The sequence below is a fragment of the Excalfactoria chinensis genome, chromosome 1 (assembly GCF_039878825.1).
Source record: "Excalfactoria chinensis isolate bCotChi1 chromosome 1, bCotChi1.hap2, whole genome shotgun sequence".
NCBI lineage: Eukaryota > Metazoa > Chordata > Aves > Galliformes > Phasianidae > Excalfactoria > Excalfactoria chinensis.
Window position 1 is genome coordinate 22520618 of NC_092825.1, and position 14071 is coordinate 22534688.

The following is a 14071-nucleotide window of genomic DNA, read 5'->3' on the forward strand; positions in this document are numbered from 1 at the left end:
TTGAGTTTGTTCCCTTGTCCTCATATTTCTGAGCTAGATGCAGATAGTTCTTAGTCACTGTTTACAACATTTCAGAGGAGTGGCCAGCAGGTATTATGTCAGATTCATCAAGAATGAATTCAAAGCCCTGCACGTGGGATGGAGGAACCCCTTGTGGGCATGCACAGTGAAATGCTCTGGCTGGTGAGCTGATTTTCTGAGAAGCCTCTGGGGGATTTGACAGAGATTAAATGCAACATGAGCCAGAATGGTCTTGCAGCTGAGAAGGCCAGCAGCATCCTGGGTTGCAGAGTCAAGAAGCTGAAGGGAAGAGTCCATCCCTACTTAGCTCTTGTTGGTCTGTATCTGGAGCACTGGGTCCAACTTTTGGCCTCCAAGTACTTGAGTGCATTTCTTTCTGTGGCCTCCAAGAGATCGTAGTCAACATGTGTGAGTTCAGCAGAGGCCTTCCAGGCTGATCACAGAGCATGAAACACTTTCTCTGTGAGAATAAGCTGAGGGAAATAAACTTCAAGATGTGCCAACACTCTCCCAGAACATGGAATGGATTATGAGTAAGACAAAGCCATTCCTGATTTGGCCTGGATTTGATTCTCAACATTTTTCAAAATTCCCAAACATCTGTAAATACAAGGAATCCATGTTTTCTTTCTCTGTAAAATCTCAAAACAGTATTAGCTATACATGCGTAAATCTTTCTCCTTTAGAATAAGCAGCTTAAATACTGATGTCACAGCCAATCTTTTGAACTACTTGTTAGCGGTTGCTGATATTCATTTTCCAGAATTAGTAAAGCAAATTTCTGGGGGCACATAAACTGTGTTGTTTTGTTGTGGTTTTTTTTTAATCATGTTAGTCTTACCGTGTCTAAAAATCTCTTTGGAACACTGCCCTTATCCTTTAATTTATTGAAAGAAATGAAAATGTTACTCCACACGTGTTAAGCAGTTGTTATAGTCTTAGGGAAGGCTTCTCAAAAGTTTTTGATTCGTCTTGGATAAGTGATGTGCTGTTTTATTTGTGTTACTTGCAGTCGTTATGAATCAGTACTATATGGATAATGATCAACCTATTGAAAACAGTGCATTTTTGTTAGTAAAAGTTTATGGTTTACTGTTCACGTTTACCTATGTTGACGTGGAAATACATGATGAATTTTGTACATCACTTAATGGCTTATTTGTCAGTCTTGTACAGCTCATGTATAAGATGTCTTCCACCACTAATGGAATGAAATTAGAGTTATGTTAAAAGTTTAAAATCGCAGCAAAACTTCTGTATTTGGAAAGGTGTGACATTTCTACAGTTTAAGTTGTTTCTCCAGGTTCACGATGTGGCATATTTACTTTTTTGTCAGTGCTTTAATTCCTTAAATATTCTCTTTTAAATCCCAGATTTTCATTGAAACAAGAAGAGGAAAAGAGACGTAGAGCTGAAAAACAATATGAAGAAACAAGAGAGGAACTAAAGAGGAAAGAGGATCAATATGCTAGAGAGACAGAGGAGAAACAACAACTTGAGTTGCGTGCAAGGAATTTAGAAACGGAATTAATAACGCTGAGACAGCTCAAGAAACAGGTATATTAAATATACATCTTCTGTTTTTCTGTTTCTTTCAAATTGATATTTTACGCTAGTATGTTCATCTTGTTTGTGAAAGAGGCATTAGATAATTATCTTGGTACATTTTGAGAGCCATTGTCCTGAAACCAGAATGAACAAACAAGTTTGTGATACCTTTTCTCATTTTTCAGAATTCTAGTTTGGTTTGTGCTTCAGGCAAAGCTGCACTTTGAGTTACTTTTCCTAATTACTACTACAGAACTCTGCACGCATGTGTGTGTAGATGTACGTCTATTGATTGATTGATGGATTGATTTTTCTTCAGAAGGAAATTGCAGTTACTGTTTGTAGTACTCTTTCAAGTGTACTTACATGAATTTAAATTTAGGCCTAAATGTTACTGTTTACCTGATAATCTGTAAATTGCCTCAGTTGCCTACAATCAAGACTGAATCCAGAAAAACTCTCACCTTCATTTTTATTACAAGTTAGTGCCTTATTTAATGCGATTGAGATGATGATGTTCTCACTGTACACAACCTGCATGAATTTTTCAGTTCTCACATACAGTTTTGAGGGTCTTTTCACGGGCTCTCTTATTCACTTGTTCAGCTGGTCAGTCCTCTTCTGTGTCTCACTTCATCAGTAGCCTTTGGAAGTCTCATACAACTGAATTTATCCAGCAGTATTGCTAGATTTTGGTAAACTGAAAATATATTGGACATTGATTGAAGCATTTCTAAATATTACTAGGAGAGGTGTAGACTTAAGACCTTGCAGTGAGGTAAAGTCAGTGTAATTATTGTGCTTTTGAAAATTTTCCCCTTTTTTTTTATGCTGTTCTTAATATTAGTGCTCATATTGATGAATAGATGTTTTCAGATCTTTGACTGTAAGCATGTGAGCGTTCATCTCTGCTTTTAGTGTATGTATATAGCTTGTTAGGAAGATAACTTGCGTTTCTACTTAAACACGGTATGTTCCCAGAATAGTAGTTCTGGTTTGTTTGTTTTTTCTTTAGTTACAGAGATTCGTTAAGTATAAAACTTCTGTAATGCGGATTTGTGCAATGGACTTGCACTATCCTTATAACTTTCAATTCAGATAAATCTAAAGATGTTTGTTTGCAAACATGGAAAATTGATATGCAGGTCATTCTATGATTTTATGATAAATGGCTCTTACTAGAATTAATGGAATGCAAGAATGCAAAGAAGAATGAAATAGGAAGGTATTGCTAATTCTGCTTTTGCTCAAGATTCACAAGTTCAACTCTATTACTGTAGGTTGAAGAAGAGCGTGATGAAGCACAGAGACAGCTCTCTCAGGAAAAGAGTGCTAGAGCTCTGCAAGAAGGAATTTTGAGCAACCACCTGTTGAGACTGAAGGAGCTGGAAGAAGAGACAAGAAAAACAATGCGGAATAATTCAGAATTAAGCAGTTCCGTTCCTAATTAATTTGGTTACATTTCACTGTGCTCATTCTAAAACCATAAGAAAAATAAACTTTTGTGCCTTTTGGTGGATTGTCTGCAGTTTATCAATATAACCTAGTTTTGTTACTGTTGTCTAAAAATTCTGCATAGCGGCATCAATCCCACATAGACCTGAACTGCGCGTGGAAGTAGGAAGCCACTGGAAAATAAGACATTGTGTTCCCAGTCTCTTTAGCTACCTGCTGTTCTTCACTGTATAGTTGTTCCAGTCATTTCTAAGGTTTCTACCAGTGAGATGTCCAGATATCTGGAGATTAACTGGGAAAGAAACTGGCTGAGGCTGTTTGTGATCCTATTGCTTGGCTTTTGAATTTGTTATTCTACTATCATCACTTTCTTTTTTCCGTTTCTTTCATTTTTTTAGCTTGATAAATTATTTTTATCTCAACCCATGAGTTCTGTTTTGTTTCCAGTTTTCTCCCTCATCCCACTTAGTGGTGAGGAGTGTGGTGCCTAGCTGCCTGATGGGTTAAACCTGAATTTATTTCCCAACTGACTATTCACTAATGTCCTTTATCACACAAGAATCTGACCCTAATGACAGAGAAAAGGATCTGCTGCACAGAAATCAGTTACTGCAAGAAGAGATTGCTATGCTGAGACTAGAACTCAGTCAAGTAAAACTTAGGCACCAGGAGGATGACGGAAAATACTTAGTGGAAATTGAGTCTTTGAAAGAAAAGAGCAAGGGGGGAGCGAGGGGTAAATGCTCCTTTCTAGTGATCCAAGCTGGTTTCTGTCACTTAATAAAATGCGCAGTGGTATTTATAATGCATGTGTTATTTCTAATTCTAGATACAGAAGGAACTGGATGAAAAAATCAGTAAAGAACTTGAACAAGGTAACGTGCTACTCTGACATCAGTGTTTTTAAGGAAGATGATGACTGTTTGTAACTTCTACGTAATTACTTTCAGAAGTTGTCAAGATTTGTGCTGTTTGAAGCACAGTGTAGGATTCTTTTTAACTCTAGAGTTTTAATGGAAAACTGCCTGCTAACCAATATACTCTTCAGAATGTTCTGCAGTTAGTTATGAGAGAAAGCACAGAGAGTAAATCATCTCCCCCACACAGATATGCTTGGCTTAAGTTGAAGTCACCTTTCATCCTCAGGCACAAACACCAATTTTAAAAAGAGCCCAGAAATCAGATTTTTTAGACTTCTGTCACTACTTCTGTTTCTGCATACATTCATTGCGTTCAGCACTTCAAGTATGCCGTATACATTTTCTGGTGTTCTTGATTTTTGCTCTCTCTCTTTTTCATTGCTTTTGTTTGTACCTGACATGTTGTCGTACTTGTTTTTGGATAAAGAAGAATCAGTGGAAAAGACAGCCTCTATTTAGGTAAAAATCATTCAGTAATGTATAGGCAAACACAGCATGAATTGATTGCTTTTAATATGCTGTGTAAAGTCTGTTCTATAATACAAGGCCAGGTCTTCAGAGAAGATTCTGCCTCTCTACTCTGCTCTCGTGAGACTCCACATGGAGTATCGTGTCCAGTTCTGGAACCTCCAGCACAAGGAGGACATGGAGTTGTTGGAGAGGGTCCAGAGGAGGGCCATGGAGATGGTCAGAGGGCTGGAGCACCTCCTCTAAGGGAATGGGCTGAGAAAGCTGGGGCTCTTCAGTCTGGATAAGACAAGGCTCTGGGGGGGCCTTCCTGTGGCCTTCCAGTACCTGATGGGGGCCTACAGGAAAGCTGGGGAGAGACTTTTCGTAAGGGCATGTAAGAACAGGATGCGGAGAAATGGCTGTAAACTGAAAGTAGGTAGATTTAGACTAGATATTAGGAAGAAATTCTTTACTTCCTAAGGTAAGGGTGGTGAGACTCTGGAACAGCTTGCCTAGAGAGGTTGTACGTAGCCCCACCTTGCAGGCATTCAGGGCCAGTCCGGATGGGGCTCTGAGGAACCTGGTCTAGAGGGAACTGTCCCTGCCAATAGCAGGGGCGTTGGAACTGGGTGATCTTAAAAGGTCCCTTCCAGCCCAAACCATTCTGTTTCTAAACCCTGGAATTTCTTTCTCTAGCTTTAAAAAATGTATTGGCTGATAATTGAATGTGAAAAAATGTTTCTTCCTTTATGCCTGTCCTGTTTGATTTCTGTTTTCCTTGGAAGTTCTTAAATATCTCTCTAGAGCGTAGCCTGATCAGTTATCAGTAATGTTTTTACAGTGACTGATTTGACTCAATCTACTGTAAAAGTAACAGCGTGAATCTTGTTTCTTTTCTTTCCAGCCACTGCTGAACTTGAAAATGGATCTGCTAGAGCTTCTCCAGTGGTATCAACTGATGGATCTTCAATAAATCTCAGTATTGACCAGGATCCCCTTTGCAGAGCGGTACAGGAGTACCGGGATGTTTTAAACCAACATTACCTGATCTAAATAAAAATGCAAAGGGAAAAGTACTGGAGATCATTTGTTTACACAGGAGGTCTGTGATTTCCCATCCCGTAGCTTAGGTGTGGAAACATCTTTATTGCAGTTTGAATATAAATTCTAAATGTATTAAGTAGGTTGACACTCTGCACTTACCTGTTGGTCACTGAGGGGTAGTCGGTTTATTTTGCACTCAGGATAAGAACCATATCTATTTTTTCTTACTATCAGCCTGAGTAATGTTGGTTCTTGAACTTGACGGAGCTGTCAAAATATTTTTGAGGCATGATTTTGCTCCACGTTTTTTGTTCCATGTCTTACCAGAAGCATTCAACTGTTCCTCATAAGACTTTGCTCCAGACCCTTCACCAGCTTCGTTGCCATTCCTTGGACACACTCCAGGACCTCAATGTCTTTCTTGTAGGAAGGGGCCCAAAACAGAACACAGTACTTGAGATGGGACCTCACCAGAGATGAGTACAGGGGAATGATCACCTCCCTGGTCTTTCTTGATACACTGTTTCTGATACAAGCTAGGACGTCATTGGCCTTCTTAGCCACATGGTATGTTGGCTGGTGTATGTTCAGATGCTTGTCAACCAACACCCAAAGATCCTTTTTTTTCCTTGCAGCTTTCCAGCCTTTCTGCCCCAAGCCCGTAGCATCGCCTGTGGTTGTTGTGACCAAAGTGCAGGACCCAACAGTTGGTCTTGCTCACCTTCATCCCACTGGCCTCATCCCATCAATCCAACCTATCTAGGTCCCTCTGTAGGGCCTTCCTACCCTCAGGCAGATTGACACTTCCCTCCAACTTGGTGTTGTCTGCATGTTTACTGAGGGTGTACTCAATTCCCTCATCCAAATCACCAGTAAAGATATTAAACAGGGCAGGCCCCAGTACTGATTCCTGGGAAACACCGCTCACGACCAGAAACCAGATGGCTTTAATTCTATTCACCACTACCCTCTGGGCTCAGTTTTCCAGCCAGTTTTTTACCTAGCAAAGAGTGTACCCACCCAAGCCAAGGGCTGACAGCTTTTCTAAGAGAATACTGGGGAGACAGTGCCAAAGGCTTTGCTGAAGCCTAGGTAAACTACATCAACAACCTTTCCCTCATCCACTATGCTGGCCACCTGGTCACAAAAGAAGATGAGGTTGGTGAAGCAGGACCTTCCTTTTATGAACCCATGCTGGCTCATGAATCAGAATTGTCCGATGGATCCCTTTCCCCTTCAAAACTGGCTCCCAAGGGACCTTCTCTGCCATTATCCTGAACAGTTCAAAGTCTGTCCTCTGGAAGTCCAAGGCAGCAGTTTTTCTGACACCTCCCCATGCTAAAAAAAAATAGTAATAATAAATAATTTTCTGTTGTGGTGCAAGGCCAATGCCATGTATTCATCAAATGTGTTTTCCTGGTCCTCTCAATATACCTCGCTGCTACTGAAGGGATAGAGAACACCACCTGTATCCTTACTTCATCCACCAATTGCCCTACTTCCCTGAAGTCCCTTTGGATAGCCCTAAGGTTTGTCTCAGCAATAATCAGAGAGGTGGATGAAACTAGGAAGTTTTCTGGTAATTTCCCTGACCCATGCCCCAGGGAGGCAGCAGACTTCCCTCGGTAGGGTATGGTCAGCATACGGGACTTTCCATTCCTCTCATAAGGGAGTCGTCTACAGTAATTACTCTTCTTTCCTTCTTGGCAGAGGCAGTCTTGAGGCACGGGGTTGACTGCCTTGCCCTAGGCAATGCTCTGGCTGCACCTTCCATGGCTTCCTCGCTTACCCATCCTTTGAGTTCCGAAGCCTCTAATCTATTACATAAGGGCACATGGAAAGGTGAGGTTGTTAGAGAGGGGCTTTGTCTGTGACACTGAGCAGGGACCTGTTTCAATTCCTCCACATTTCTTAGGTCCCCTCTCTCAAGTCCAGTTCCTGCCTTCAAGTAATAAATTTTAATGAACAAAATGCTTATCTCAAGAGGGAGCATGGAAAAGACATAAAATTATTTGAACAGTGTAGCATTCAGTCCATGATTATTCACTTCTCTTGGATTCAACTGGGGCAGTGAAGGACTTTACAACTTTCAACCTTTGGTTACTGACCCTGGGTCACACTTACTGTCCTACAGCTGGATCTAAACAGAGAGTACTTTTGTAAATAGCATCCAGTATCCCCACCTAAAGATATTTTAAAGAACATGTTGATTTTTTTATGTAGTACTTCCTCATCTGCTTCAGGCAAAATCCAGTGGGCCATTCTAAAAAGTAAAGCCCATCAGAGAATGCTTACATGAACATCAGAAATGAAAGCCAATCTCTTCTGGTCTGAGTGGAGAGCAGTAACAAGTAGTTAAAGACAAGATGATCCCATACCACCTGAGAGACTTACTAAACAAACATGTATCACCTAGACAACTGAAAGTACTGCAGTGATTTTGCAGGAGACATAAGTAAGGTTTCCATTAGGGAAAAGCAATTTCATACCCATATATTATGGGAGAGCTGAGATGCCCAGTGAGAAAACTGCTCTGTACACACATCAAATGAGAAGAGATGAAAGGTCTTTTCTCATGGCATATTGATGAACAGGGTGAAGATACTGCTAAACAAGTTCAGTTGCTTACAGGAGCAAATCTACCTATTGCAGCACAATCTAATTATACTAAGAAAGTTATGCTACCGTGTAACGTAGATCTACATTAGTTTCCTACCTTCAGTGCAATGCTACTTTGAGCTATGATTTGAATACTGCCTCTGACCAGACTGTCTTCTGCACAGTATTAACCAGTGGGATCATAACATCCTCCAGGTAGAGGGTGACCAACAGCAAACATCTAATTTCTGTATTCAGAAAGTCAATTTTCCTAGTCTCACATCGAGAGCAAGAACAAGCCATCAGCTAAGAAATAAAATAAAATAAAATAAAATAAAATAAAATAAAATAAAATAAAATAAAATAAAATAAAATAAAATAAAATAAAATAAAATAAAATAAAACCTCATTTTCTATATATACATACCCTGGTTGAAAAGTGGGTGTCCAGGTGCAATCCTCTAAAACTACCTAGTTGTAGTAAGAAGTGTGTTGGCTTCTTTTCTCAGGTGACAAGTCATGGAAACAGCCTCAAGTTGCACCAGGGATGTTTAGTTCAGACATTAGGAAAAACTTCCTTGTGGAAAGGTCAGTTGAGAATTGGAACAGGCTACCCAAGGAAATGATGGAAGTCTTTAAGAAATGTGTGAATGTAGCACTTAGAGGTATGGCTTCTGGGTGTTAGGTGATGGTTGGACTCGATAATATCAAGAGTCTTTTCCAGACATTTCAGAGAAAGATAGTCTCTTGGCCCTTCACAGTAGTATAGTTTACAGCCTTAACTGATAGTCGCACCTTGCTACTCGAAGGTTTCCTACAGCATGGACTGACTACTTTGTATTATGTCTAAAAAGTGCAATTTTTAGAGGCAAGTGTTAAACGAATGCTGCCACTAGATGGCAAAAAGCACACACAGAAAGCAGCAACGCGCTTCTGAGGAGACAACTGCTTTCTGCACCGAGTTCATTCCTTCCTTGGACAAGAAGGAAATAAGGCAGTGTAAAAGTTCTGTCCAAACACGTGTTCTTTCGAAAGCTCTGCCTGATTATGCACATTCTATGCACTGAGTTGGACTTCTTTTGACAGAGGGCCCTATTATAATCTTGAAAAAAACACAGAACATGATAAATGGAAAACTCACGTTGTAAAGCAAGCTACCACCAAGTTTTAACAAAGCTTGCAGCTGCACTTCCCCACAGAGAGCATGGCAAAGCTTTGATGACAGGGCTCAACAGACTTAGGAAAACTCACTGCAAGAGACTGAATGTGTCTCACTTTGTCCATTCTTCATAGGTGCCCTGCCCGCAGCGGGAGCACAGCAAGAGGAAGACTCTGAATCTCCCGTACTCTGAGGTACTTTCTGTGAAGGATGCGCAGGGACCCCTGTTGGCTTGCTTACTTCTTGGCTTGCTTACTTCTAGGTTTGTCACCTCCGGACCCACCTCCCTCTGCTGCTGCCTCTGCCTTATGTTTCTGAACAAGGAGACCTTGAAATACTTAAGCTCTAGGCCAGCTGTTCAAGGTACGTAATGCCACTAGCAGGCCTGGGTGCTTTTCACAAGCTGGAGGGGTAAAGCAGCGTATTAGAAACAGCCTTCTAGTGGATACACAGAAACACTTTGCTCCCCCTGCAAGTTTCTGCGCTGAAGCTGACATGACCCTAACAGTGGATGAGCAATGGATATTTCTGAATTCTCCTCATCCCTGATTCTAGGAGCTCAAGCTCCTGACTTCAGTGCCTGACTGTGAATTGGCCCTCCTGCTAAGCTTGGTCCACATGAAAGACTGCAGCCATATTGGGGATGTTTAATGTAAACAGGCACCAAATTACATGACAACACAAGCCACGTACTCACATCAAAGCTCTCGACTCTGACGTTTCTACATGTCTGTCCTAAGTTTCCACCTAGTTCCCAGAGAGTGGTGCTCCGGCCTTTGCTGTAGCAACCCAGTGTGGAGAGCTGATTCCTTCTCCGGGACATTTCTTTAGCTCAGGACGCTTCAGCGTGCACTCAGCTGTGACAGGGACTGGGAAGGAATGGGGCTGTTGCCTTCCGTGTCTGCTCCTGTGAGCAGCTTAAGGTTACAGTGGGGGCAGGAACTCAGGTTGCTGTAGCACACTGGGCATCATTTCAGCAGGGTAGATTCAGTGACATGGAAGTTGGTTGCCTTGTTTTACTAACCAGACACCTGTAATTAGGAGGGCTGTCAATCAAGAAGCTGCTTTTTCCATACTGGGTGCATGTTCCTTTCAAAAAGCTATTTTTTGAATTCTAATAGAAGGGAATGCAGCGAACTAACGTGAGTTTTTGAAAGTTGAAGTTGTCGATTTCCCTCCATAAAGACTGTTCTTTCAGAAGTTGTGCTCTTGTGAATGTCCACAGCAAGGTCTGTCTCTCTTTCAGGCTCAAGGCTGGAAGTGACAGACTGGAAACCACAGCTCAGCAACAAAGCAAAATGAATGAAGCCCCTCAGGGCAACCTTCAAGCCTTTGCTTCAGTCAGCTAGTTAAAAACCTCTGTGGGTTTTGCAAGCTCCTGAGACTAGTTAAGTAATCCTGTGAGGAAAATGCATGATGACCTTTTCCTGGAGGGCCTAGGAGAGCTGAATTCCCAAGCTGTGCTGACCATAGGCTACTCTGAAAATCCTGCCATTCATTATTTCCCCACGTTTGTGGTTTTGAGACTTGCCATGATGCTATGGCAAGCCATAGTTAACACTAGAGAAGGTAAGGGTTTACACTAACATGCCGGTGTAAGTATTTTCTGGTTTAGATCTGCTTTAGTTGTGTTAGTTTAGTGTTTAGCTTTAGATCTGCATGAGAGGTATTTGACAAGTTTGTAGAACTGCACAGCACTGACTTAAAAGTGCCTCATTGTTCTTCATGCAGTGGTTACAATTGTTATAAAACAGTATTTTCATCTGAGGTCTATATGAAGCAAAAGATTCTTGGTTTTGCTCTGGGGAAGTAGGAAGGTGACTGCAAGCCCTGTGCTGTACTGATACTGGCAAGAGTGGCAGTAAGGCGTGAACTTCGGGAAGAAATACTGCATATACAAAATAACAAAACTTAATTTTTAGTCTTTATTATTAAAACATATAAAAAAGAGACCAACAAAACCACAAAACTAGTGGGATATGTGATCTTGTTTCTGTGAAACAACCGCATGAGGCTGCTTTGATGGCAGCGATGGCAATTCTCAGTGAGCACTCACGGTGTTCATCAGAGTTCTGATGAAATTTTACTCTTCCTGTGCTTCAGCCTTGAAAAACAGCCATTCACAAATGGATGTACTGCCAGAAGCGGCGACACGAGTAAGGAGGAGGATATTTCTCTCTGGTAAAATGCGGCTTGTAGAAGTCTGGTAGAGAGACATGATCAAACTTTTAGTTGCAGTTCTATACATTCCATTTGGAAATCTGCAAGTCATGTATTTCTGTCAACTGCAAATGGAGTCTTAAAGAAAGCAAATAAATGATTTTCTTTTTTCAATCTCAAAACCTATTCTTAATTCTCATTGTTGGGAATGGGAATGGGAAGCGTAGCTGCGTCTTTTCCATTGTTCACAGGCCTGTGTTTAGTGAATGTATCAAAATCCAAAATGTTATTTACCATCACTTCAGTTAGCACTGCACCGTGCCCCATGCCGTTTTATTTCAACCCAGGTGGGGCAGACATCACACCAATGTTCAGTTGGTGCTGAGGGGCTGGTCCGGGCTGCAGTGCGAGCTGTGCTGGGCTGCAGGTGGGACAGGCTTGATTTATGCCTTTGGAAACTGAAATAAATTCTCAGTGTGTTACACTGGGTTTTTGTTGTGTTTTTTTTAAGCAGACATTTGACACTTTCTCGTGGTTTATAATTTGTGAATAGTTGGAAGTTTTATTTAATTTTGTTATCAACCATAATGTATCTAAACAAACAACAACAATCCAATTAATACCTAGATCTACAACAACACATAAGTCTATTTGAAACTGCAGCGTGACCTGATCATTCTATGTGGTTCTGAATATACAAGGGTACTGCATTATGCAACTCTTTTACTGTTTTCAAAATAACATCTCTTGCTTCTCATTTAGAGTAAGCCTAAAGGAATTCTTTCAGCATTATCAATAGAAACTAGTTGTTAATCCATCTGAGGATTAACAGACCACGTGCATGAGATACAGTGTGAGAGCTTCGGACTGGACCAGGAACAAGCAAAACTGTATTTAAGCATACACACTAGCTGCATAGGGCAGCAGAAGCGTAACACCAAAAGCACCACCGCAGCTCTCCACTCAGACAGAGCTGGAGTTGCCATAGTCTACAAGATGCATGCAGATCTCTTCAAAGCCCTGGAGCAAGCAATGCAGAAACATGCTATTTGCCCAGCCAGATTTCCCAGCTTGTAAACACAACAGTTGCAAAGCAGGTATAGTAAATCACCTGTGAATAGTGATAGGACAAGGGGGGATGGTTTGAAACTAAGGCAGGGGAGGTTTAGGTTAGATACTGGGAGGAAGTTTTTCACACAGAGGGTGGTGACTCACTGGAACAGGTTATCCAAGGAGGTTGTGGATGCCCCATCCCTGGAGGCATTCAAGGCCAGACTGGATGTAGCTCTGGGCAGCCTGGTCTGGTGGCTGGGGACCCTGCACATAGCATTGGAGTTGAAACTAGATGGTCAACGTGGTCCTTCTCAACCCCGGCCATTGTATGATTAAAAGATTCTATGACCAGACAACAAGCAGCACACTGTTATCAGTCCAACAACCCTTTACTGCCATTGTTACTCTTCGGTAAGCAAAATACACACAGTGATTTAATAGGGGAAAAATAAAGACTGGGAAATGAGAGTTTTAGATTGGCATTCTGTACCTCAGGGCTGCAAGGATTGTAAGCTAAATTATCCGGCCGTCTTAAGTTATGTCAAAGGAAAGGTGAGTCTTTAGCAGACTAACCCAAATGCCAGTGCTTATGCAACACTTAAGCCACACTTAAGCCCTTACTTGAAAATCTTATTGTGCTACGTGGATCTTGTACTGGGTAACAGAACAGGAATCACCTCACGCAGACAGCAATAGGAATAGCAATTACTCAGCGGTTCTCAGAGAAAGCTCCCCATTACCAAAAAGAACACACTGAGAGGATGAGGAACCATGGCAGGAAATAGCAACTTCTGAAAAAAATAAAAATAAAAGGAACTGTTTGTTTTGAACAGAAATGAACTCAAAATATTAAAGATATTAAAGATATTAAAGAGATGCTCTCAAAACAGTTGCTCACAGAACTTAGGTTTTGCAAACTGGATTTGTTTGGCTGCGCTTTCAACAAGAACTTTTTACTTTTAAGTATCTTTTTAGCACTTTCTTCTAAAGATGAAGCTTGAAACAGACTTGCTTGCCATCTCTTCATTTTTCAGACACTGAGATGCAAGCAGCAGTTCCGAAGCTTAGGAAAAACGCGTGCTTTGAGATCCGTAATAAATAATACCCACAAGGAGGCCAAGAATTAACCCTGCAGACGGTTATCCCCGTTGGGCACCAGGACGCACCGCTGCCAGACGCTACCGGCTGCGACGGAGCCTGCGCATGCGCACGCTCCCGCTCTCCGCGGGCGCGTACCCTCTCCACATCGCTGTGGCTCCGCCTCCCGCTGCGCATGCGCGGGGCTCCCGGCTCTGGCCGGGAGTCGGAGGTTGCTCTGCCGCCTGTGGATTGGGCTGTGCCTTCCTGAGCGTACGGCGCCTTTGTCGGCCGACATGAAGAAGATCTTCAGCTTCGGAAGGAAGAAGAAGGATCCAACGCCCGGCAGCACCGCCTCGGCGCGTCCCGCCGGTGCGTACGAGCTCAACGAGAAGGACCTGAGCAAGCTGCACCGCGGGGCCGCCGCCGGAGACCTGGCCCAGGTGCGGCGGGGGCTGAAGAAGGACGACATCGACGAGCGCGACAAGGCGCAGCGGTAAGGGCGGCGGGCCGGGGATCCCCGCTGCCTGACCTGGCTGGGACGGGCAGTAGCGGCCGCTCCGATGTGCCCTGCTGGCCTGTTTCC

The 14071-nt window shown here is 42.3% G+C and overlaps 2 protein-coding genes across 22 annotated transcripts in view; both read left to right on the plus strand.

The window, feature by feature from the left end:
• LOC140247306 (uncharacterized) overlaps positions 1 to 13756 on the plus strand; it is a 36433-nt gene extending 22677 nt beyond the window's left edge. The window contains exons 21-26 of the mRNA XM_072326819.1: positions 1395 to 1578; positions 2850 to 3003; positions 3584 to 3760; positions 5299 to 5402; positions 9330 to 9389; positions 13568 to 13756. Of these exons, the coding sequence (XP_072182920.1) occupies positions 1395 to 1578; positions 2850 to 3003; positions 3584 to 3760; positions 5299 to 5402; positions 9330 to 9389; positions 13568 to 13756 (868 nt within the window). The remainder of the gene's footprint in view (positions 1 to 1394; positions 1579 to 2849; positions 3004 to 3583; positions 3761 to 5298; positions 5403 to 9329; positions 9390 to 13567) is intronic.
• Positions 13673 to 14071, plus strand: part of LOC140260438 (uncharacterized) — a 93531-nt gene continuing 93132 nt past the window's right edge. For all 21 annotated transcript variants that reach the window (XM_072353015.1, XM_072352931.1, XM_072352853.1 and 18 more), the window contains exon 1: positions 13673 to 13981. In XM_072353015.1, coding sequence (XP_072209116.1) covers positions 13782 to 13981 — 200 coding nt within the window. In that variant the 5' untranslated portion in view covers positions 13673 to 13781. The remainder of the gene's footprint in view (positions 13982 to 14071) is intronic.